General features: G+C 43.9%; 1 protein-coding gene across 1 annotated transcript in view; it reads left to right on the top strand.

Annotated features, from left to right (window-relative positions):
- dnah3 (dynein axonemal heavy chain 3) overlaps window positions 1-26,927 on the top strand; it is a 287,745-nt gene that overhangs the window by 159,739 nt on the left and 101,079 nt on the right. Inside the window, exon 29 of the mRNA XM_051933798.1 lies at window positions 19,468-19,576. Within this exon, the coding sequence (XP_051789758.1) occupies window positions 19,468-19,576 (109 nt within the window). The remainder of the gene's footprint in view (window positions 1-19,467; window positions 19,577-26,927) is intronic.

Raw genomic sequence — 26,927 nt, 5'->3', positions numbered from 1 at the left:
AGACACACACAGATGGACAGACAGAATTGCAAAAATGGTATTTTTGGATTCAGGGAGGTCTAAAAGCCAAAATTCATCAAAATCTCAAAATGCAATTTTTTGGAGGATTCCAATACTTTCCCTATACTTCGTATGCGAGAAGGTCAGGGATGTCTAAAACGCAGAGATTCAAAAATTTGATCTCGAGATTTTGTTGAACAATTCCAATACTTTCCCTATACTTCATATATGAGAAAGTAAAAAAAAGTTTTGGAATAAATTTGGTCGGATTGGAAACAAAACTCTTGGAGCGACTTTTAATCCCGCAGAGTAAATAATCAAACGTCAGGACCTCTAAAGGCACAGCCCTAGAAACACAGGAGCGACCCTTGATGCAAGAAAAGTGGATAGCTCAGACCATAAGGCAGCAATGACAATAAAAATAAATTAGCAAAAATAAAAGTAAGCGTAAGAGCCATTTTCCTAGTTATCTAAGATTCATAAATATTTTACTAGATGACAAAGCATAATCTATAGGAGGCTCCTAAAGCCCCCATAAATAGAATTGTATTGGTATATTCTTGCCATTTCTAACAGCTCTGACTAAATCTTATTCTTCAGTTAGTGACAGCCTTTCCATGTGTAAGGTGTAGAGGGCATACGGTTTTAAACCGTGCTCGTGCCCACGCCAACGGGCTCTTTGAGTGTGTGAAGTAACTCGTAAAGATAACGCACTTATATAAGCACGAAGCCGTACGCTTAAAGAGTACAAAAGAAGAAATGAAGAACTTTTAAGTACAGAAATAACTAAAGTTTCTTAAGAAAAGCTAAGTTTAGAGAAGATACATTTTTCCTTTTTTTTTTTGCCTTTTATTCTACGTGTGTAACTAATTTTTCTTGTGTGGATTATTTGTTTTTAAATCTTTTAAAGCAAACTTTTGGACTGAGAGATTTCTTTTGACACGCATTTTTACCCGTGCTTGATCTCGCCTTATACTTCGGCAGCTGTAGTAAGTTTTAAATGGAAAAAAAATAAATAAATGAATAGTTTATGACCCTAAAGAATAAATTACAGGGTCGAACAGTTCTCAAAACAAGCAAAAGGAAAGGCAGAAAAAATACAAATAAATGTCCCAATATGACAACAGGTTTATGAATGGGGCTGAGGCCTAAGAGTGGACTGTGGCCATTTTCACTCTAATCTTTCCAGCATGTTGATCCATACATGCCACACCGGCTCATTAAGAAATACCAGAAGGGAGAGCTCCTCCCCACAGAGGGGGGCTGCTGTCCATATGTACAATTCCAAAGAGGGCAGACTTTGGCTAAAGGTTAAGAGCCCACTCTTCAGTGGAGACGGTCGCACTTTTATTTTCTGCGTTTTCTTTACATGCAAATCTTATTTTTTTTTTACCTTTCTGCCACATTTCCACTTATAGACGTATCATACAAATTCCACTCGGCTCGTTCTTATTGTAATTCATAGATATCAGATATGTCATTTTACAGTGCGTCCGGAAAGTATTCACAGCGCTTCATCACTTTTTCCACATTTTGTTATGTTACAGCCTTATTCCAAAATGGATTAAATTCATTTTTTTCCGCAGAATTCTACACACAACACCCCATAATGACAACGTGAAAAAAGTGTACTTGAGGTTTTTGCAAAATTTATTAAAAATAAAAAAATGGAGAAAGCACATGTACATAAGTATTCACAGCCTTTTCCATGAAGCTCCAAACTGAGCTCAGGTGCATCCTGTTTCCCCTGATCATCCTTGAGATGTTTCTGCAGCTTCATTGGAGTCCACCTGTGGTAAATTCAGTTGATTAGACATGATTTGGAAAGGCACACATCTGTCTATAGAAGGTCCTACAGTTGACACTTCATGTCAGAGCACAAACCAAGCATGAAGTCAAAGAAATTGTCTGTAGACTTCCGAGACAGGATTGTCTCGAGGCACAAATCTGGGGAAGGTTACAGAAAAATGTCTGCTGCTTTGAAGGTCACAATGAGCACAGTGGCCTCCATCATTCGTAAGTGGAAGAAGTTCAAAACCACCAGGACTCTTCCTAGAGCTGGCCGGCCATCTAAACTGAGCGATCAGGGGTGAAGGGCCTTAGTCAGGGAGGTGACCAAGAACCCGATGGTCACTCTGTCAGAGCTCCAGAGGTCCTCTGTGGAGAGAGGAGAACCTTCCAGAAGGACAACCATCTCTGCAGCAATCCACCAATCAGGCCTGTATGGTAGAGTGGCCAGACGGAAGCCACTCCTTAGTAAAAGGCACATGGCAGCCCACCTGGAGTTTGCCAAAAGGCACCTGAAGGACTCTCAGACCATGAGAAAGAAAATTCTCTGGTCTGATGAGACAAAGATTGAACTCATTGGTGTGAATGCCAGGCGTCACGTTTGGAGGAAACCAGGCACCGCTCATCACCAGGCTAATACCATCCCTACAGTGAAGCATGGTGGTGGCAGCATCAGCGGCAGGGACTGGGAGACTAGTCAGGATAAAGAGAAAGATGACTGCAGCAATGTACAGAGACATCCTGGATGAAAACCTGCTCCAGAGCGCTCTTGACCTCAGACTGGGGCGACGGTTCATCTTTCAGCAGGACAACGACCCTAAGCACACAGCCAAGATATCAAAGGAGTGGCTTCAGGACAACTCTGTGAATGTCCTTGAGTGGCCCAGCCAGAGCCCAGACTTGAATCCGATTGAACATCTCTGGAGAGATCTTAAAATGGCTGTGCACCGACGCTTCCCATCCAACCTGATGGAGCTTGAGGGGTGCTGCAAAGAGGAATGGGCGAAACTGGCCAAGGATAGGTGTGCCAAGCTTGTGGCATCATATTCAACAAGACTTGAGGCTGGAATTGCTGCCAAAGGGGCATCGACAAAGTATTGAGCAAAGGCTGTGAATACTTCTGGACATGGGATTTCTCAGTTTTTTTATTTTTAATAAATTTGCAAAAACCTCAAGTAAACTTTTTTGACGTTGTCATTATGGGGTGTTGTGTGTAGAACTCTGAGGAAAAAAATTAATTGAATCCATTTTGGAATAAGGCTGTAACATAACAAAATGTGGAAAAGTGATGCGCTGGGAATACTTTCTGGATGTACTGTATGTCCATTAAAGTGTTTTGAATTGGACTAACACAACGGCAGTGCTGCTGCCTCATGGACTCGGTGTTATGAATTCAAATCCCAGGCTGGGTTGTCGTCTCTGTGGACTTTGCATGTTCTACTTGTGTTTCAGTGACATTTTTCTTTTGTTTACTCGGAAACGGACACAATGTCTAAAGTTGAAGGCTTCCTGCTGTTTTCTAGCGTATCATTTGCAGGGACAGAATCTACTTGGAGGAGCGGAGCCGTCACTTCCTACACCTTATTAGCTCTGTGCTTACTGTAACGGCGACACCTGCTGTGCTGTCACTTTAGCGGTGACAAATGACTCTCAGCAGAGGTGTTTGGAAAACTATGTTAGAATACTAAATTGGCACTGCCACCATGATGATCCTTCTCTTCAGGGACACATTTATTTTACAAGGGGAAAAAAAAACAGTTACAGGAATTGCTTGATATTCTGCCTTCTCTATCGATCCATTTTTATCCTGCTGCACATGGAGGTGGCATTTTTATTGTTTTTTTGAAACAGGAAAGAACCGGAAGATAAAATGTAGGCAAGAGTCGGATTGAGAAAGTCTAAGATGACACAACACAAAAAAAAAAAAAAAAAAATATCTGATTTGAAGTCAAATGACTTGTGTACCAGGAAACACCAGTATGAAAGCGGTGTATCCGTAATCTCGGATAGCAGAAATTGAATTGTACCGACCTTTAAACTGCTGCACCAGTGAGTCACAGGTCACAACCTCCAAAACCACAGCCCCCCATAAACAACAACAACATTTATTTCTAGAGCACATTTTTATACGAATGATGGAGCTCAAAGTGCTTTACAGGATGAAGAAAGAGGAAAAAAAGACAAATATATAAGAAATAAAATTAGGCAATATTAATTAACATAGAATGAAAGTAAGGTCTGATGGCCATGGAGGACAGAAAAAACAAACAAAAAAAAACTCCAGATGGCTGGAAAAAAAAAAAAAATCTGCAGGAGTCCTGAGGCCACAAGACCACCCAGCCCCCTCTAGGCATTCTAATAATAATAATAATCAGGCTGAATCCAAACACAGGGTCACGGGGGTCTACTGGAGCCAATCCCAGCCAACGCAAGGCACAAGGCAGGAACCAATCCCGGGCAGGGTGCCAACCCACTGCAGGACACACACAAACACACCCACACACCAAGCACACACTAGGGCCAAGTTAGAATCACCAATCCACCTAACCTGCATGTCTTTGGACTGTGGGAGGAAACCGGAGCGCCCGGAGGAAACCCACGCAGACACGGGGAGAACATGCAAACTCCACACAGGGAGGACCCGGGAAGCGAACCCAGGTCCCCAGGTCTCCCAACTGCGAGGCAGCAGCGCTACCCACTGCGCCACTGTGCCACCCTAACAATAATAATAATACATTACATTTATATAGCGCTTTTCTCAGTACTCAAAGCGCTATCCACACAGGGAGGAACCGGGAAGCGAACCCACAATCTTCCACAGTCTCCTTACTGCAAAGCAGCAGCACTACCACTGCGAATTAACTTTAATAATAATAAATAATTCTTTGCATTTATATAGCGCTTTTCTCACTACTCAAAGCGCTTAGCAATTGCAGGTTAAGGGCCCAACAGAGCAGAGTCCCTTTTTGGCATTTTATGGGATTCAAACTGGCAACCTTCCGATTGGCATTCTACCTGACATCAATCAGTCCTCATAGTACTCAGGGTTCACACTGAAGAACTTGATGATGACGGTCATGTGGATTTCTGGCCTTCAATCCATCAATGGAGGGACATCACGGTGCTTTGATCGGATGGTGGTGGTGCAGGTCGCCACCACAGAAAACCAGAAAAAGAACAGCAGAGAAAGTCGGGGTTAGTACGGATTACGGAGCCACCATGAATGATAATGATAATTAATTGAATATACAGAGCATCAAAGTTACATTAAAATGAAGCTCTGAGAAAGCCATGTTACACTAATGAGTTTTTATCAGTTTGTAAAGTGCTCCACTGTATTAGCCTGGTGACTTTCTATCGGTCAGCTATTCCAGATTTGAGGTGCATAACAGCAGAAGGCCACCTCACCACTTTTTTGAAGTTTAGCTCTTGGAATTCTAAGCAGACCCTCATTTGAAGATCTAAGGTTACGATTTGGAGTGTAAGGTGAGAGGTATTCTGAGATATAAGATGGAGCAGATGTTTGAAGGCTTTGTAAACCATAAGCAAGATTTTAAAGTCAGTTCTAAATACACCGGTAACCAGTGTAACGACGCTAAGACTGGGGTGATGTGCTCGGATTTTCTTTTCAGAGTTAAGATTCTAGCAGCTGCATTCTGCACTCGTTGCGGTCGATTGATGTCTTTTTGTGGGTGGTCCCGAGAGGAGTGCGTTACAGTAATCTAGCCGACTGGAAACAAAAGCGTGAATTCATTTCTCAGCATCTTGCAATGATATAAGAGGTCTAACTTTTGCTGTATTTCTTAAGTGAAAAAATGTTCTCCTGGTTATCTGAGGGGTGGACATTTTTCACTTAGGGGTGTACTCACTTTTGTTGCCAGCAGTTTAGACATTAATGGCTGTGTGTTGAGTTATTTTGAGGGGAAAGCAAATTCACACTGTGATACAAGCTGTACACGGACTATTTTACATTGGAGCAAAGTGTCATATCTTCAGTGTTTTCAAATCAAATATTTACAAAAATGTGAGGGGTGTACTCACTTTTGTGAGATACTGTAGTTGGGAAGCTACAACACACTCAAGAACTTTTGACAGAAAAGGTAAGTGGGAAATCGCTTTCGCAAAGGCAATTAACAGATCACAGGGACAAACTTTCAAAAAATTCATTTTATTTATTAGAGAGAAAGAAACGATATTCACTCACGGGGAGTTATACGTTGCGTTGTCACGATGTAACTCTGTTTTGTCTTGGTAGCATAATATATATTGCTCTACTTTCCCCTATTATTAAAATGTAGCCTTAGAATGCCTAATCTCACAGACTTACCACTGTTTATAAGGTATTATTGTATATAACTTATCCCCACCTTCCCTTCTATACTTATAACCTCATGCAATTAGATGTAGTAAAAAGACAAGCAGAAGTTAAGTTACAGTTTAAACAAAGTATTATTGATAATATTCATAAATAATAACAAAATGCAAAGTATATTTGAATATTGGCAACCATACAACCTGATTAAATGGTGATATGTAGTTCAGGCGGCACACAGACTTGTTACTTAAATGTCTCTAGTTAAGTCATCATTGATGCTCAGCTTTCAGCCACATGTCTGTTCAAAATGGCTGCTAAGCTGTGCTCTTCATTGTGTGGTCTTCATCACAAGTTAGCAAGAGAGATGCTTCTTTCAGATGTTGGTTAGTAAGAGAGAGAGTGTGAGGTTAAACAAGTAAATATATAGATTTTCTGTCCAACCCCTACAGCCAATAGGGCGTCATCGTACTTAAAGGCTTCTGAACCAAGCCAATTCCAAACAGCCATACTTCAGACCAATGGGGTGATAGAACATCGTAACACCTGCCCCCAAACCATATGTTAAAGTACACCTTAGCCTATTTGCGGGGGTAGAAATGACTTTAGCAAAGAAACACTCGTTAAACTGGTTTAAGACACACATCCCCCAAATCCTGTCGTAAAATTCAAACAGACAAATTCCTAAAGGGGGGGGGGGGCGGGGGTATAAACACTAAATTACATGCTTTACCTAAATTAGAAATAAAGACATGCAAAATATTCAGCAACTTATATGTAAAATCTCACATCACAACAAACTCCAAACACGGAATCAAAATTCAATGCGATCTTGAAGAAAAGTTAATTCCAAAAAATTGTTTTAACTGAAGTTTTACAGTAAAAGTAAAAATAATGCAAATGTAACAATAATATAAGAAAATAACAATCTCTTTAAATTGTATATCCGGTTAACCAAACGCAGGGGTTGGCGAGCGAAGCAAGCAGGGGGTGGAGCCTCCTAATAAAAAAAAAAAAAAGTAAGTGCCGTAATTTTGAACGGGCGTATAAGTTGGGGTCTGATTTTATGATCGATTTTTTTGGGTTTCAAGACCCGACTTATATGCAAGTATATACGGCAAAAAAAAAAAACTGCAGAAACTTTTTGAATGTCCCTCATGTAACAAGAAAAATAAGCCAAAGTCGAAACCAGTCATTCGGAAAACCGAACATCAAATCCAAAATATAATCCTACACTCAATGTCAACTAACCGTGCATGAAATCCTGGAAGTTATGCTTGTTTCTGTTTTTGTTGTCATTTCTGTTACTGTTGAATTTTAATTTTTCATCTGCTTTTCATTTCATCTGTGAACCTGTCACACCAGATATCAACCAGAAGCATGAAATCATAAATCTAAAACAAAAGCAAATCCCCAACACAGAGACATTGACGTTGACCTAGAGCTGTGAGGAAGCCGCACTAAGCACTGCGCCACTGTGTCACACTCGCCGGCATGTCATGCCAATCCAGTTCATTTTTATTTGCACAGATTGGGAGTAAAGAAAAGCTGAGCTTAATTTGCATGAATTACCTTTTGTCTTTTTTTAATGTTTGAAACATTTTTGGCATGAAATATGTTTGGCTCTTCCATGTAACGCTCATTTGCATGCATTTGCATTTGTTTTAATTTTAATAGCCGCCTTTGTTTGTTTTTGAGGAGTGGTGTATATCTAATATGAATAAATTCACTTCTGTGGGCTGTCAGAATCGTGAGAAATGAGTGACTCCCCCTCACTGTTTTGTTGAATTTGACTTGGGGTAGAACGTCAGTTTATGAAATTACAAATTTGACTTGGCTCCTTGTTTCAACCTGACATCCCTTCCTCGGTTTGGTTCCTGCTTTTTGCCAGGATGGTCATCAGAGCGGGCACATCAGAGGGTCACCTTCTGGGCTCATCCTCACAGGTGGCGCAGTGGTAGTGCTGCTGCTTTGCAGTAAGGAGACACTGGAAGATTGTGGGTTCGCTTCCTGGTTTCTTCCTTTGAGTACTGAGAAAAGCGCTATATAAATGTAATGAATTATTTATTATTATTATTATTATTATTATCCTGTGGTATGCAGTACCACCCTGGAAGACAAGGGAGCACAGTCGCTGATGATATCATCTCTTCTTCAGCCCTCAGCTCCAAGAAGAAGAGGGCAGTGAGGGAAACTGACTCCACTCATCCCAGTCGTGGCCCAAACTTCTGAGAAGGACCCCAAGTGTTGGTTTTCACAAAGTTTGCTGCTTCAGTGTTTTTAGATCTTTGTCTCAGATGTTTTTATGGGATACTGAAGTAGAATTACAAGCAGTTCATAAGCTTCAAAGGCTTTTATTGACGGTGACATGAAGTTTATGCATAGAGTCCATATTTACAGTGTTGGCCCTTCTTTCTTTTTCAAGACCTCTGCAATTCACCCTGGCAGGCTGTCTGTCCATCAACTTCTGGGCCAAATCCTGACTGATGGCCGATGCCCATTCTTACATAATCAGAATTGGTGGGTTTTGGTTTGTCCACCCGCCTATTGAGAATTGACCACAACTTCTCAATGGGGAGTTTCCTGGCCATGGACCCCAAATGTCGACATTTTGTTCCCCAAGCCACTTAGTTCTCACTTTTGCCTTATGGCCCGGTGCTCCATCATGCTGGAGTCCATATTTACAGTGTTGGCCCTTCGTTCTTTTTCAAGACCTCTTCAATTCCCCCTGGCAGGCTGTCTGTCCATCAACTTCTGGGCCAAATCCTGACTGATGGCCGACGCCCATTCTTGGAGACTCAATGCTTGGAGTTTGTCAGAATTGGTGGGTTTTTGTTTGTCCACCCGCCTCTTGAGGACATGGGACGTGAAGGTGTCTCTCTGAGAAAGTCACATCTCGTCCCAGGATTTTTTTTATATTGTGATAGACGGCCAGGAACCCTGCCCCGCCGGGATGCATGGAGGAAGGAGAGACCGGGAGAGTGGCACTTCTCATCCCTGGGCACCTGGATGGTCCTTGATCCCTGGGGGACAGCACTTCTGGGACACCAGGAAGTGCTGACAGACCAGGGATGGTGTACGCCTGGAGTGCTTCCGCAACACTGGGGAGTGCTGCCGGCAGTTCATCAACAGGCACCTGGAGCACATCCGGGGCATTATAAAAGAGGCCGCCTCACTCCATTCGGGGAGCCGGAGTCGGGTGAAAGAGGACGAAGCTTGCGAGGCAGGAGTGGAGGTGACCCTAAGGACTGAGGGCAAAATTGTAACTAATATTTGTAAATAGTATAATAAACGTGTGTGTTGTGGACATTGCGGTGTCGTGTCTGTCTGTGGCCGGGCTAGCTCTCACAATATGTATAATAGACAAAGGGGCTCAGCCCCCTGCTCGCTTCGCTCGCCCACCCCCAGGTTTGGTTATCCGGATATACAATTTAAAGAGATTGTTATTTTCATGGGAATTGTTACATACTCTTTTGATTCTATGTTGCATCACTTCTCCGTGATCATAAATATACACTTGACCGAATTGTCGCGTCTTCGAAATTAAACTTGTAGCTTTAATTGTTGCAGGACCACAGATTCTCATCGCGTATGGTCCATTATTGTGTAAATCTACGTTTTGAGCATTGAAAGATGCGAACGTGAACAGATTATTGTAGACTCGGATAGTTTGCCTGTAGTGTTTGTGGATTTCACTTTCACCAAACGACAAATCTTTTAATTCTCGCAGATAGGCCTCGTCATTGGGTAGAAGCACTACTTTTCCCTGATGGCAGCATGAATTAGACGATCTACAAGTCTCCGACTTAAACTTTAAAGCCAAACAATAGCTACATACTTCTGCCATGTCACCTATGTCCATATATTCGATCTCTTTTTGCTGTTCCGTTATTTCACCGAGTAATAATTTCCATTTGTTTGCGCTAATGTGATCTTTACTTTCATTTCTTTTGATACTTTGAAATTTTCGTACTTTCATAATCTGTAACTTGCTCTGCATGTGTATCGTGCCAACGTTTTTGAACGTCTTTATGAAGTCTTTTATTTCTGACCCCGATTGGACCTATGAGGTTTTCAATACCGCTTGGTCCGGGCTGATTATTACTTTCCTTATTTTCAGAATTTGCACATAGCTGCTCTTTGTTCTTTGCTTAGTTGTTGACGTGTCATCCAGAATGTTTACAATTTTTAAGAGCTGGGAGCACATGAAGTGTGTCTGCCAAAAGCATTCCATCAACTGAGAGGTTAGATGTCCGTGATCTTGTTTTAAATTGTTTGTAAGTAGGGCGTGACGTGCAAAAGTGACCATCTCACGGGTCTTGCTTCCAAAGGTTGTAAAGTCTCATCTCGCAGGACTTCAAAGTGTCTTTCTGAGAAGATCTCGTCTCGTCCCAGGATTTTTTTTATAGAATTAAAATATTCAGCCCTCGGAGTTTACATGTTCTCCTTGTGTCTGTGTGGGTTTCCTTCCACAGTCCAAAGACATGCAGGTCAGGTGCATTGGCAATGCTTAATTGTCCCTAGTGTGTGCTTGGTGTGCCCTGCGGTGGGATGGCGCCCTGCCCAGGGTTTGTTTCCTGCCTTGCGCCCTGTGTCGGCTGGGATTGGCTCCAGCAGACCCCCGTGACCCTGTAGTTAGGATATAGCAGGTTGGATAATGGGTGAATGGATGGATGGATATTCAGCCCTCAAAGAGCTAATTGTTCCCCAGCCACTTTTAAGCGAAATCCACCCACAGTTGTCTCCAGACGTACAGAATGTATTATACATCCGGCTGAATGAAGTGAAGCAGAGTGGTGGCTCTGAGGCGACGGATCTGTGCCAACAATCGGAAGGTTGCTGGTTCAAATCCCATAAACGGCAATAGGGCCCCTGAGCAATGCCCTTAACCTGCAATTGCTCCATCCTGGGTATGACGTTATCCTTCCTCCAGCCCTGCAAACAGGTCCTCCAACTTGCAGGGAAAACCCAGGGGTTGGTGGGAGGACTGGCACTCCAGCCACTATAAAAAAAAAAAAAAAACCTCCCACTGTTCCAGTATGGTGCTGAGGTGTCACCCATTACACAGCTGCAGTCGGATCTCAATCCATGTGGTTTGCCGTGTGGTGGGTGGGTGTAATCAGCGCACGCTCCCAACCTCTCTCTCTCTCCTCTCCGAGGCTAGACAGACAGATAGATAGATACAGTAATGGCCGAAATTATCGGCACCCCTGGAATTTTCCATGAAAATGCACCATTTCTCCCAGAGAATTTTTGCAATTACAAATGTTTTGGTATCTACACGTTTATTTCCTTTATGTGCATTGGAACAACACAAAAAAAACAGAGAAAAAAAGCCAAATCTGACATCATGTCACACAAGACTCAAAAACCGGGCTGGACAAAATTATTGGCACCCTCTACTTAATATTTGGTTGCACGCCCTTTGGGAAAAAATAACTGAAATCAAGAGCTTCCTCTAACCATCAATAAACTTGTTACACCTCTCAACTGGAATTTCCGACCACTCTTCTTTTGCAAACTGCTCAAGGTTTCTCAGATTTGAAGGGCACCTTCTCCCAACAGCAATTTTGAGATCTCTCCATAAGTGTTCAATCAGATTTAGATCCAGACTCATTGCTGGCCACTTCAGAACTCTCCAGCACTTTGTCTTCAACCATTTCTGAGTGCTTTTAGAGGTATGTTTGGGGTCATTGTCCTGCTGGAACACCCATGGACCTCTGACACAGACCCAGCTTTCTGACACAGGGCCCTACACTGCACCCCAATATCTTTTGATAGTCTTCAGATTTCATGATGCTTTGCACACAGTCAAGGCATCCAGTGCCAGAGGCAGCAAAACATCCCCAAAACATCTTAGAACCTCCACCATGTTTGACTGTAGGTACTGTGTTCTTTTCTTCGTAGGCCTCATTCCGTTTTCTGTAAACAGTAGAATGATGAGCTTTACTAAAAAGCTCTACCTTGGTCTCGTCTGTCCACAAGACGTTTGCCCAGAAGGATTTTGGCTTCCTCAAGTACATTTTGGCAAACTCCAGTCTGGCTTTTTTATGTTTCTGTGTCAGCAGTGGGGTCCTCCTGGCTCTCCTGCCATAGCGTTTCATTTCGTCGACGGATAGTTCGAGCTGACACTGTTGTACTCTGAGTCTGCAGAACAGCTTGAATATGTTTTGAAGTTGATTGGGTTGTTTATCCACCATTTGGACTATCCTTCGTTGCAGTCTTTTATCAATTTTTCTCTTCCGTCCACGTCCAGGGAGATTAGCTACAGTGCCAGGTGTTGTGAACTTCTTGATTATGTTGTGCACAGTGGACAAAGGAACATGAAGATCTCTGGAGATGGACTTGTAGCCTTGAGATTGTTGATATTTTTCCACAATTTTTGTTCTCAAGTCCTCAGACAATTCTCTGCTCTTCTTTCTGTTCTCCATGCTTAGTGTGGCACACTCAGACACACAACAGAAAGGTTGAGTCAACTTTTCTCCATTTTAACTGGCTTCAGCTGTGATTGCTATATTGCCAGCACCTGTTTCTTGCCACAGGTGAGTTCAAACGAGCATCATATGCTTGAAATAAAACGATTTACACACAATTTTGAAAGGGTGCCAATAATTTTGTCAGTGCCCATTTTTGGAGTTCTGTGTGACATGATGTCAGATTTGGCTTTTTTCCTCTGTTTTTTGTGTTGTTCCAATGTACATAAAGGAAATAAACATGTGGATACCAAAACATTTGTAATTGCAATAATATTCTGGGAGAAATGGTGCATTTTCAGGGAAAATTCCAGGGGTGCCTACATGACTATAGATAGATAGATAGATAGATACTTTATTAATCCCAAGGGGAAATTCACATACTCCAGAATGATACATTTCATTCATGATACTTTCCAGGCTAAGGGCAAACTAAACACCATAAATGTAATCTTTAACCTTGAAAACTCTTGCCGGATACATCAAATCTGTAAAGAGCTCACAAGAAATGAATGAATGTGACCAGACTCCCATCTCCTGGGCCTCTGCTACTCACAGTGATCCTCGGACAACTCGTTTGTCCCCTAACAGTCTTGTTCTCCTTATAAAATATAGCGGTGTGCAGCCGTCAGCATTCATTCTTTAAGGACGGTATTTGTGTTAATGCTTGATAGGGCAAGAAAGCTGAGAAATTGTGGCTGTTGTTCTTCTACGTTTTTGACTTTGGCTCCCGTCTTGTTCTCGGCGGGTCTTTGATCTCTCGTCGCTTGGTCCCACACCATATCGGAGTCTTCTATCCACCTTTGGAGCCCTCCATCTTACGTTAAATCCTACACCTGAATGTTTCTTCTTCACTTTTCATTCTGAGAGTATCTTGAACCTTTCAAACCTCCTCCCGACTACACAATTGCCCTAAAATATATTTTTTTTCCAGGGGCCAGCAGGGAGTTCTCTCCACTTTTCAATCCCATTACTGTTTCAAACCGCCTGGCAGAGCATCCAGCGTGGCAGAGATGAATGTTTTCACTGCAAGATTTATTCTAAATTTCATTTTTGAATTGAATGTGTTGAAGTAAATACGCCTTGGCTAATAATTACTTCTCTAGCTGTGAATAGGAAATCGTAGAATCACAAAATGCCCTTGTTATTGCTCAGCTTAAGCAGCATCTACGAGAGTACAGCATGGAAAATTGCACACATGGAACATTTTCATGGGGTTTCTTCTATTCATTGATTTTCTTTGCACGTTCGACTCCAGTTGAAAAAAGTGTTGATGTTCACGCCAGATTAATTATATAGGAGGATTATTTCAGGGCCTTGAAGCAGAACTGAGCCGCCCGTGATAACAAGGTGAGTTGTAACTGATGGGAAGCCATTACGGGATGTATAATGTAGCTGATAAACAATTTATGGCCTCTAAAATGTTCCTTCAGATTCTCAACAGCTCGCCTGTTGATCTTTAAGTCTCCGAGGACATGGAGCTGGATGTACATTTGTGCGCTCAACAGATGAAATTAAAGTTTAAACCTGGCTCACTGTGATAAAATTATTTCCAAGGGCAAGGTTTTGATATTTCATATCTGGGCTGCCAATGCTTGCCTCATTGCCACTCTGCAGGTTTGTTAATAAAAGTCAAAACGGCCAAAGTACGATACTGAGAGTCATTCAGCAGCAGACTGTGAGACTCGCTTAGCCGCTGATACACAAGCGAGGCGATCACATCGACAAAACGAAACCTTCAATGAAAGAGAACCTCGCTTAGCCGCTAATACACAAGGGGGGCGAGAACATCAGCAAAACGCAACCCTCAATGAAAGAGAATCTCGCTTAGCCGCTGATACACAAGCGAGGCGATCACATTGACAAAACGAAACCTTCAATGAAGGAGAACCTCGCTTAGCCGCTAATACACAAGGGGGGCGAGAACATCGGCAAAACGAAACCACAGAGGAAAGAGAAACTCGCTTAGCCGCTAATACACAAGGGGGACGAGCACATCGACAAAACGAAACTTCCAAGGAACAACAACAACATTTATTTCTAGAGCACATTTTCAAACAAATGATGGAGCTCAAAGTGCTTTACAGGATGAAGAAAGAGAAAAAAGACAAAATAAATTAGAAAATAAAATTAGGCAATAATAATTAACATAGAATAAAAGTAAAGTACGATGGCCAGGGAGGACAGAAAAAAGAAAAAGAAGAACTCCAGATGGCTGGAGAAAAAAAATAAAATCTTCAGGGGTTCCGAGGTCACGAGACCACCCAGCCCCTTCTTGGCATTCTACCTAACATCAATGACCTCAATCAGTCCTCATGGTACTCGGTTCACATGGAAGAACTTGATGATGACGGTCATGTGGACTTCTGGCCTTTAATCCATCAATGGAGAGACATCACGGTGCTCTGATTAGGTGGTGGTGGCACAGATCACCACCACAGAAAACCGGAAAAAGAACAAAAGAGAGAGTAGGGGCTTAGTACGGATTTTGGAGCCACCATGAATAATAATGATAATTAAATACATATACAGAATATCAGGATTAAACTAAAATGAAGCTCTGAGAAAGCCATGTTACAGTAATGTGTTTTCAGCAGTTTTTTAAAGTGCTCCACCGTATCAGCCTGGTGAATTTCTATCAGTCAGCTGTTCCAGATTTGAGGTGCCTAACAGCAGAAGGCCGCCTCACCACTTCTTTAAAGTTTAGCTCTTGGAATTCTAAGCACACCCTCATTTGAAGATCTAAGGTTACGATTTGGAGTGTAAGGTGACAGACATTCTGAGATATAAGATGGAGTCGAGATGATTGAAGGCTTTGTAAACCATCAGCAGGATTTTAAAGTCAATTCTAAATGGCGCAGGTAACCAGTGTAGTGACGCTAAGACTGGGGTGATGTGCTCAGATTTTCTTTTCTCAGTTAAGATTGGCAGACCGGGGTGGTGGTCCCCCTCTTTAAGAAGGGGGATCGGAGGGTGTGTTCCAACTACAGAGGGATCACACTCCTCAGCCTCCCTGGAAAAGTCTATTCAGGGGTCCTGGAGAGGAGGGTCCGTCGGATAGTCGAGCCTCGGATTCAGGAGGAACAGTGTGGTTTTCGTCCTGGTCGCGGAACAGTGGACCAGCTCTACACCCTTAGCAGGGTCCTGGAGGGTGCATGGGAGTTTGCCCAACCAGTCTACATGTGTTTTGTGGACTTGGAAAAGGCATTCGACCGTGTCCCTCGGGGAATCCTGTGGGGGGTACCGGCCCCCTTGATAAGGGCTGTTCGGTCCCTGTACGATCGTTGCCAGAGCCTGGTCCGCATTGCCGGCAGTAAGTCAAACCCATTTCCAGTGAGAGTTGGACTCCGCCAGGGCTGCCCTTTGTCACCGATTCTGTTCATAACTTTTATGGACAGAATTTCTGGGCGCAGCCAGGGCGTTGAGGGGGTCCGGTTTGGTGGGCTCAGGATTGGGTCACTGCTTTTTGCAGATGATGTTGTCCTGTTTGCTTCATCAGGCCGTGATCTTCAGCTCTCTCTGGATCAGTTCGCAGCCGAGTGTGAAGCGGCTGGGATGAGAATCAGCTCCTCCAAATCCGAGACCATGGTCCTCAGCCGGAAAAGGGTGGAGTGCACTCTCAGGGTTGGTAGCGAGATCCTGCCCCAAGTGGAGGAGTTCAAGTATCTCGGGGTCTTGTTCACGAGTGAGAGAAGAATAGAGCGTGAGATCGACAGGCGGATCGGTGCCTCATCCGCAGTAATGCGGGCGCTGCATCGGTCTGTCATGGTGAAAAAGGAGCTGAGCCGCAAGGCGAAGCTCTCAGTTTACCAGTCGATCTATGTTCCTACCCTCACCTATGGTCATGAGCTATGGGTAGTGACCGAAAGAACGAGATCGCGAATACAAGCGGCTGAAATGAGTTTCCTCCGCAGGGTGTCTGGGCTTTCCCTTAAAGATAAGGTGAGAAGCTCAGTCATCCGAGAGGAGCTCAGAGTAGAGCCGCTGCTCCTCCGCATCGAGAGGAGTCAGATGAGGTGGCTCGGGCATCTGATCAGGATGCCTCCTGGACGCCTCCCTGGTGAGGTGTTCCGGGCACGTCTAACCGGGAGGAGGCCCTGGGGAAGACCCAGGACACGTTGGAGGGACTATGTCTCTCGACTGGCCTGGGAACGCCTTGGGATTCTCCCGGAAGAGCTAGAAGAAGTGGCCGGGGAGAGGGAAGTCTGGGCATCTCTGCTCAAGCTGCTGCCCCCGCGACCCGACCTTGGATAAGCGGAAGACAATGGATGGATGGATGGACAGTTAAAATTCTGGCCGCTCCATTCTGCACTCGTTGCAATCGATTGATGTCTTTATTGGGTGGTCCTGAGAGGAGTGCGTTACAGTAATCTAGCCGACTGAAAACAAAAGCCTGAATTCATTTTTCAGCATCTTGCAATGTTATAAGAGGTCTAACTTTTGTTATATTTCTTAAGTGAAAAAATGCTGTCCTAGTAATCTGATTAATATGTGATTTAAAATTCTGGTCCGAGTCAATAGTTACCCCTAAATTCTTTACCTCTGTCTTGACTTTTAATCCTAATGCATAAAGTTTATTTCTAATAACCTCATTATATCATTTTTTGCCAATCACTAAAAAAAGGAAAGAGAAACTCACTTAGCCGCTAATGCACCACTGATGCGATTGATTGATTGAAGTGCCAGAATCCATAGTTTCTAGGAGCCCGGCTTTTTACTGCACAGACTTACACAGCTAGTATTTTATAAAGACCCCCTGATTACTAGCCGGGATTTGACTTCAGCAGTAGTAACGCATACAAATAAATCAAAGGAGGCAGTTTTTGGTGCAATGTGTCCTGGAGTCAGAGAGATGACTTGTGTTTGGCTGTAATTTGTGTTTTTGCTCCGCTTGTGCCTTTAGTATTTTTTTTTGGAATTTTGACCTTCATGCTCCGTGTTTAACTACGTTTCCAGATTGCTGTATTGGGACTTTGTTTGCTTTGGATTGCCTTTTTGTTTTTGAGCTACTCCTGTCCTCCATGGAGCTTCGTTGTTGGTGAAGAATCCTTTTCTTATATATAAACGTCTACGTGTGGAAGTGTGTGTGTGTCTGTCTGTCTGTCCAGCCCGGACGTGCGAGGCCACAGCATGAAGCTCAAAGAAAGCGAAAACACTGACAAAAGAGAAACTCGCTTAGCCGCTAATACACAGGCGAGGTGAGCACCGAGGAAAGAGAAACCGATGCAATTGATTGATTGATTGAAGTGCCAGAATCCATAGTTTATAGGAACCCCATCTTTTTACAGCATGGGCTTACACAGCTACTATTTTATAAAGATGCCCTTATTACTAGCCGGGGTTTGACAATGATATCCCCCTCTAGTGGGCATTTTTATAAGCGGTTTGGGAATCTATTGGGACTTGTGTGATTTTTGGGACTCCAGGACAAAATACAGCCCGGATAATAATCAGACTTTCAACGAAACTGACAGATCAACTCGGATGAATTTATTGAACTACTTGGTGTCCTCTGATCCTTAGTTGTGCCCAGTTTTCTGGAGAAGTGGCACACTGCTTCCAATATCCGAATGCAGTTTGTCATTTTGAGGATTGTCTGCATGGCAGTTAGCGCTGTCCCCTCGTGCCCATTGCCATTGTTCATTTATGGCTACACCTATCATGCGTCTGTCCCATGAAGCTCACTAGTCGTTCACTGACGCCTTTCATTACGATATTTATAGTGACTCAGGAGGGACAGTACAATGGAAATGAAAATGAATCGTAAGTCGAATGGCAGGCTAAAGCTCAAAGTGGGCCGTCGAGGAGATTTTTCGTCGAAGCCAAAACACGATGGGAAAAGTCAGAGTCAAAAACAATAAGGGAATTCGAAAAAAAAAAACAGGCTAAATAAAGATCTTTTAGAGCAGCGACACGCGGTTTATCCGTCCCGCCTGGGTAACCTTTTGTTTCGTCGCCAGTTTCAAGTCACAGATGAGCCCACCCCAAGGAATTCTGGGAAAGATCTCCATGGAGACAGTGAAAACAAAACTTAACATAGCGACACCCACAATGGAAACAAAAAAAAAAAATGCTGTTGTGACTAAACGAGAGGAAATAATGAACTTTCTAGAAACGGATTGTGGACAAATCAAACTCATATCTGAACTCCCTGTGGAGATTTATAGGAACTGCACCGGAATGTATTACCAAACCCATTAAAGTTGGACATCATAACAGTTTAATTAAACAAGTTTTTGTTTTTTTTGTTATTCCATGGAGTCCCAAAGCACTAAAGAGTCCCAACAGTTCCAAAAACAATTCCAATAACACCCACTAGAGGGGGTTTATTGTCAACATCCTGGCTATTAGAGAGGCTAAACGCAGAATCCTTATAAAATAAAATGTTTTACTCTCACAAAATGATCCATTATACTGTAAAGGTCTGAAGAGTACAAAGGCATAAAGGAGCTGCGGGCAAAGACAATCCAAGGTGGACAAAATCCCACATCAGAATCCAAATAGAGGGGTCAACAAAAACACGAGGAGGGTTAAAAACCAAAAACTACAAATGGCACAGGCAGAGCAAAATACAAATAAAATCACCAACTCCAAAGCGCATTCCCAGTGAACCGCCAGGAACTGTGGGAGTCCCACCAGACTCAGAGCACGAAGGGCAGTTTCTGGTGGTGATTAGTGGGTGGTCCTGTCTCTTGGGGCACCTACCAGGACCGGAGTTTGAGATCCCTGACTTAGAGGAAGTGGAGGAAACGTCTTTCCACCGTTTGACACCATGTTTCATATAAAGTACTGTACTGTGCCTGCTTGTCCTGTCCTGCCCCAACCTCACCCTCTAACAAGTGGACGGGGTAACACTGAAGCTTGTTGTCTTAACCCCTATTTATGCTTTTTTAGGACACTGATGGGAGCTCTGAAGCTGAACCTTGGAGGTGCACCAGAAGGCCCAGCAGGAACTGGGAAGACGGAGACAACCAAAGATTTGGCTAAAGCCCTGGCCAAGCAGGTAACGCTTTTACTTTTTCAAATGCTTGACAAGCCCCAGTTCTGCTGAACAATTCATTGGCTGAAAGTCCTCGGTGTTGGTGTGTCACAGAGAGGATGTGCAGCATTGTTCATATTGGCACTCCATTTTGTTTTTAATTCTTTCCTTCACTACGACCTCCAAGGATCCAGAGTGCATCCCATAACTGAGCTTTGCCCTTCAGTTTGTTAATTCGGTTGTCCTCTCTTGACGTGATATTACCGGCCCAGCACACCACACTGGCCATCACTGAGTTATAGAAGATGTGAAGGATGTCACTTCTCACATTAAAGAAATGTAGTCTCCTAAGAAAAAAGAGCCTGCTCTGCCCTTCTGGAATCCAGCCTGGCATTGATGTGGACCCCTGAGTACTCGTTGGAGTGCCACCACCTCCACATCCTCTCCTTGAATTGTGACCAGACATAGAGGCTCCATGGTATGGCTGAGGTCAATAAGCAGTTCCTTCCTGGTGTTTAAGTTGCAGACAATTCTTTCTGCATCAAGTTCACCACCCGAATCCTATACTCTCTCAATCCCCCTCGTCCATAATACTCCACTAGTGCAGAACTGTCAAGGAATTACTGTGAGTGACCTGACTTGCTGTTACACTTTTAGTCTGAGGTGTGAAGAGAAAAGGAGACGGGCCTGTTCCATGTGGAGCTCCAGTGCTGCTCACAATCACATCAGTGACACACTCCTTAAGCTTCACAAACTGTTGTCTGCCTGACAGTCCATTCTCCGTAGACTCAGAGATGGCTGGATGGCACTGAAAGCACTGGAGATGTAAAGAATGAAAGAATTATAAAGAACGTAACCCTCACAGTGTGGACAATTCGATTTGCATTAAGATACAAAGTTCTCCCCCTGACTCCTCTCTTCTGTCCTATCCCCCTTATCAATACACCCCATCAGTGCAGAATCATCTGAGAATTTCTGCAAGGGACCTGATCTGCTGTTGTATTTCTAACTGAAAAGGAGACGGGCCTGTTCCTCGTGGAGCTCCAGTGCTGCTCACATTCACATCAGTGACACACTCCTTAAGCTTCACAAATTGTTGTCTGCCTGACAGTCCATTCTCGTAGACTCAGAGATAGCTGGATGGCATTGAAAAGCACTGGAGAAACCAAAGAACATAATCCTCACCCTGTAGACAATTCTATCTGAGAGACAAAGTTCTCCCCCTGACTCCTCTCCTCTGTCTCGTCCCCCTTATCAATGTACCCCATCAGTGCAGAATCATCTGAGAATTTTTAACAAGTGACCTGACCTGCTGTTATATTTCTAGTCTGAGGTGTACAGGGTGAAGAGTAAAGGTGACAGGCCTGGTCCATGTGGTGCCCCAGTGTTCCTCACACAGTCCTGGAGTCTCACAAATTGTGGTCTTCCCAAGAGATAGTTCATCATCAGAACACCACAGCCTCATCCACCTACATATATCTGAGTTGTCAGAGATGGCTGGATGGCATTGAAGGCACTGGAGAAATCAAAGAACGTAATCCTCACAGTGTAGACAATTCTGTCTGCATTAAGATACAAAGTTCTCCTCCGGACTCCTCTCCTCTGTCCTATCCCCTTTATCAATGTACCCCATAAGTGCAGAATCATCTGAGAATTTCTAAAAGTGACCTGACCTGCTGTTATATTTCTAGTCTGAGGTGTACAGGGTGAAGAATAAAGGTGACAGGCTTGGTCCATGTGGTACCCCAGTGTTCCTCGCACAGTCCCAGAGTGTCACAAATTGTGGTCTGTCTGACAGATGGTCCATCATCCAGGACACCACAGGCTTATCCACCTGCATATCTCTGAATTGACAGAGATGGCTGGAGGGTATTGAAGGTTAGGTTAGAGGGTTAGGATCACGTGCTGATCCAGCGCATTGCTGCACCCACCACATGACAAACCAATTCAGGATCCCAGATTGGGACCCGAGTGTAGCCATGCAATGGGTGACACCTCAGCACCACACAAGCTCAGATGGAATGGAACCAGTGTGAGGTTTTTTATGGGCACTGGAGAAATCGAAGAACGTAACCCTCACCGTGTAGACAGTTCTATCTGCATTAAGATACAAAGTTCTCCCCTGACTCCTTTCCTCTGTCTCATCCCCCTTATCAATGTACCCCATAAGTGTAGACTCATCTGAGAGTTTCTGCGAGTGACGTCACCTGCTGTTATACTTCTAGTGTGAGGTGTGAAGTGAAAAGGAGACGGGCCAGTTCCGTGTGGAGCTCCACTCCTTAATCTTCACAAACTGTTGTCTGCCTGATAGTCCATTCTCCGTAGACTGAGGGATGGCAGGATGGCATTGAAGGCACTGGAGAAATCAAAGAACTTACAGTAACCCTCACAGTGCTGCCAGCTTTGTCCAGATGAGAATAAGCCTGGTGGAGCAGCTAGATAATTATGTACATCTTCCATTACAATCTTTGTCTGATTGGGAAACTGTACTGTAGTGGGTCCAGGTGGTCTACCCCAAGGGGACTCCTCTATAGTCCAGGACCGGCCTCTCAAAGGTCCTCATGATGTGAGACGTACAGTAAGTGCCACTGGTCTGTAGTCATTAGGTAAAGGGGCGCCTGCCTTCCTTTGGGACAGGAACAATGCAGGATTGTTTTCCATAGCAGTGGCACTTTTCTCGTCCTTAGTGACAGACTGAGGAGGTGACATAGGACACCACAAAGCTGGCCTTAAGAACTCGAGGATTGACCCAAGTCGTAACATGAGTAATGCCACACGTACAGAGGATGGGGAAATTCTTACTTGTACATCACATGAACTTTCAACACGTGTCTGTTTTCCTGTGCCACGATAAACAAAGACATTTTCAAATCCGAAACTTCATTTTAATGGAGATAAAAACCCAAATCAGCTTACCTGATGTACTCCTCACTCGCATTCCCTGCAGAAAACAAAACACCCTGAAAAGATCTGCAGTACGGTTAGCCTTCCTGATTTCTCTTTCATGCTGTGCTCTAAGTTTGTTTTATTCCTAGCAGACTGAGTTAGCGATGATTTGTGTCACAAGTGACGCCTCCTAAGCTCCTTCCTGAACTGTTTTTGTGGATCCGCGTCAAGCTTTGCCGTGCATTTCTGAAGGTGTATTTTGCTCCAATTTAACGATTTATGAGCTGTCAGGGAAAATATTTTCAAGTGTGTCTGTTGGGATAAAGCAAGCCGTTCTGTTTTGTAACTGGCTGTGCATTCTCGTGATGGCGTCTATGTGACAAGCGCAGAGCTCAAGTAAAACGATAGCCCAGTTAATCATAAATCATAAAAGAACTGGGGAGGTGACTGTGACGGTGCGGGTCCCGCTCCAATGCTCCCTGTTCTCGTTTTGGGAACCTTTTCAACCCAACACCATTGGTAATGTAACCGGGTGAACTGGCAGATGGGGACAAATCACACTTGTAGCAAGGGGACAGCGTCAAAGTGTCCAAGTGCTTTTATTAAAAACAAAAACCTAACAAAACCAAAATGGTGTCCATAGTGCAGTGCTTCAAGGTTAATAAAGAAAAAATCCATAAAAGCAGGTGCAATAAGTGGACATTAAAAAATCCATCTCTCTATTTATAAAATCCAACGTCTGTCTGTCTGTCTGTCTGTCTGTCTGTCTGTCTGTCTGTCTGTCTGTCTGTCAGCTTTTCACAAGAGAACTACCTAACAGATTTAGATCGGGTGTTTTTTCTAGAATTTGCCTGAACATTCCAGTTGATTTTGCAACTTCTCTCATCGCACTAAGTATCTTAGTTCAGTTGTGGTACCGATGTATTTGAGAGACGCAGCAGGCCGAGGGGGTGGGGCTCTCCTCACTCACCCGCCAGACACGGGGTTTAACCTTACCCCTGCTTAGTTAGCAAATGAGAGGACTACTTAGCGGAAAAAAAAAGGACGGAAAAGCTGTCGTCGAAAGGCAAGTCGAAAAACACGAAAATGGAGTTGCACTGCTGCTGAAGCCAACGTTTAAGACAAATTTCAAAGTCAGAAATTATAACACGAGCAGAAACTGCGATCGACAAACACGTGTTTTGGAATCTGCCAACTCGAATAAGGAAGTGAACCTTCCCAATACCTTTAAACCCACCATAGCTGCTGACCTCTGAGGGCACGCCCCTGGAAACGTGGGAGCTACCCTAACGACGGGTGAATGAACTGGTGACTACTGTAATTCAACATAAAAGTAACAGTAACATCTCTCTCTCTCTCTCTCTCTCTCTCTCTCTCTCTCTCTCTCTCTCTCTCTCTATATATATATATATATATATATATATATATATATATATATATATATATACATACATACATACACAGGTGCTGGTCATAAAATTAGAATATCATGACAAAGTTGATTTATTTCAGTAATTCCATTCAAAAAGTGAAACTTGTTATTAGATTTATTCATTACACACACACTGATGTATTTCAAATGTTTATTTCTTTTAATGTTGATGATTATAACAGACCGCCATTTAATGCTTTATATGTTAAAAGGAGGATTTTGAAATCTGCCCTAAACTTAACCGGGAGCCAGTGTAAGGATTTAAGAACTGGAGTGATGTGTTCGTATTTTCTAGTTCTTGTAATAATTCTTACAGCCGCATTTTGGATTAACTGGAGGCTGTATAAAGAACAGTTTGAACATCCAGTGAACACCGCATTGCAGTAGTCAATCCTACTAGAGATAAATGCATGAATTATTTTCTCAGAATCCTGTTTATTTAGAAAGCGCCTTAATTTCCCAACATTTTTAAGATGGAAGAAACATGATTTGGACAACTTTGTAATATGCGCTTTAAATGACATGCTAGAGTCAAAGATAACTCCTAGATTGTGGGCTGATTCAGTAAAATTAATGGGGATTCCAACTGAGTTAAATGATGACAGAATTAACATCTCTGTTTTATCTGTGTTTAAAGACAAGTAGTTCTCATTCATCCACTCCTTTAATTCTCTAACACAACTAATTAAAGGCAACATCGGAGAAACTTCATTTGATTTCATTTGAACCTCACCGCACATCGCCCTTTTGGACCTTCCAGGCCTGAATATCGTGTTCTCCCCACACACTTTCTCACATTCTGATGTTCCATCCATGGGGCTTGTTTGCTTTCGGCCCAAACGATTATAGCTGTCCCAGACTTTTTTTTTCTATTTTTTTTAACCATACAAATAATACAGCAGTCCAGAGTCGGCCGCCACCATCAGCATGTGTCCCTTTGAGTTCTATGCCAGCCTCAGCACAGATGCCACCGCTAGTGAGACATCTGCTGTCACTTTGTGCTCCGCTAATCGCGCTCCAGTATGTCTGTTCTTTTTCTAAGCCGCCTTGCTTGCCAGAATTGTAGGCAGCCGGCCTTGACGACGATTTTTGTGAATTCGGAGTCGGGTAACCACTTTCTACTTTTTCGTGCCCCTCGTGGCCTAAATTTTGATCTAAAATAAAATATTTCATATATACCCACTGCCTACATTGGGCCGTTGTGTTATTCAGAATACGACAATTGGACTTCAGAAACAAGAACTGGTTTTGTCTTCTTTTTGGATATGTTGCATTAATGGGTCACCATGATGGTACAGCTGTTCAGGAAACTGAAATAGCGAACTACCCAGATGGTCACAGCATGCCCCCAATTCCAAAAACAGTTGATGTTTTACCTTGTGAATGTAATTGGTTTTTTTAATGTCAAATTTGATGCTCCATAAAACTTGAGCCAGTGGAGTGTTTCCCACTCTGGCACATCACCATTTCCTTTAACATCCATCCGTCCATTATCCAACCCGCTATATCCTAACTACAGGGTCACGGGGGTCTGCTGGAGCCAATCCCAGCCAACACAGGGCGCAAGGCAGGAAACAAACCCCGGGCAGGGTGCCTGCCCACCACAGGGCACACACACAAGCACAAGCACACACTAGGGACAATTTAGAATCGCCAATGCACCTAACCTGCATGTCTTTGGACTGTGGGAGGAAACCCACGCAGACATGGGGAGATCCCGGTTCTCCTAACTGCGAGGCAGCAGCGCTACCCACTGCGCCGCCCTTCCTTTAACCTCCTTAGGGTTATGTTTACACTCAGAAAAATGAGCCAAAAACGCACGTTTTTCCTTGTTATATGTAATAGAAACATACAAATGCCAAAAGCGACAACATAAATACGGTAAGGAAGGCGGGTTGAGTCTCCACTGCTGTACTGATGCAGTACCAACGCACAGCTCGATGTCACAATCGGGACCGTAGACGCGTGACTCTTTACACATTATGGTTCTGTGGTGTAGCGGGTCCTCGGCTGCAAAACAGTGGCCAGTTTCTAAAAAATCCAGAGAGCCGTGCCAGTCTCCGTGAGGTCATAACCCTTTTGTTCCCATGTTTAGACCACCTACACGCCACACCCTGAACCCCCCACTTCTTTTAGTTTGACGCCCAACCTCTCACGTGGTGTCTTATCAAAGGCCTTCTGAAAATCAAAATGAATGCCTCCATATGCATCACTCCGATTGTTTGCTTTTGTTGCTCTCTCGTATCAAGGGATGAGAATTAGACAGCATGGTGGCACACAGTGGCGTAGTTAGGGGGGGGGGGCAAGGGGGGGACATCTGTCCCTGGGCGCAGCATCCAGGGGGTGCCGAATTGATGTTCCCCATTGCATTTTGGCAAACAGGAGGGGGCGCGAAATCTTCAGTTGTCCCCGGGCACTAAAAACCCTAACTACGCCTCTGGTGGCACAGTGATTAGCTCTGCGACCTCACAGATCCAGCATCTCGGCGTCAAGTGCTGGCCTGGGTGTTATCCGCGTGGAGTTTGAATTGACATATTGCGGGTCTGCGGCAGCAACAAAATACGGCCAGATTTTAAATCCATAAAGCCGTGTCACTGTCCGTGGGTGCGATTGCACAGCTGTGGCGAGTTAGTGAGGTTAATTGCATGTGCGGGTGCAATCATTCTCAATGGCTTCATTGACTTCCTGCGGCGTGTGATTAATGCCAGAGACGTGTGTGTGTGTGTATATACTGTACGGGCCGGCCCAAGGGGAGAAGAAGATATCCATCCATCCATCCATCCATTATCCAACCCGCTATATTCTAACTACAGGGTCACGGGGGTCTGCTGGAGCCAATCCCAGCCAACACAGGGCGCAAGGCAGAAAAACAAACCCCGGGCAGGGTGCCAGCTCACTGCAGGACACACACACACACACCAAGCACACACTAGGGACAATTTAGAATCGCCAATGCACCTAACCTGCATGTCTTTGGACTGTGGGAGGAAACCCACGCAGACACGGTGAGAACATGCAAACTCCTCGCAGGGAGGACCTGGGAAGCGAACCCGGGTC

The sequence above is a fragment of the Erpetoichthys calabaricus genome, chromosome 11 (genome assembly GCF_900747795.2).
Source record: "Erpetoichthys calabaricus chromosome 11, fErpCal1.3, whole genome shotgun sequence".
NCBI lineage: Eukaryota > Metazoa > Chordata > Cladistia > Polypteriformes > Polypteridae > Erpetoichthys > Erpetoichthys calabaricus.
This window is presented reverse-complemented; position numbering and strand designations above follow the sequence as displayed.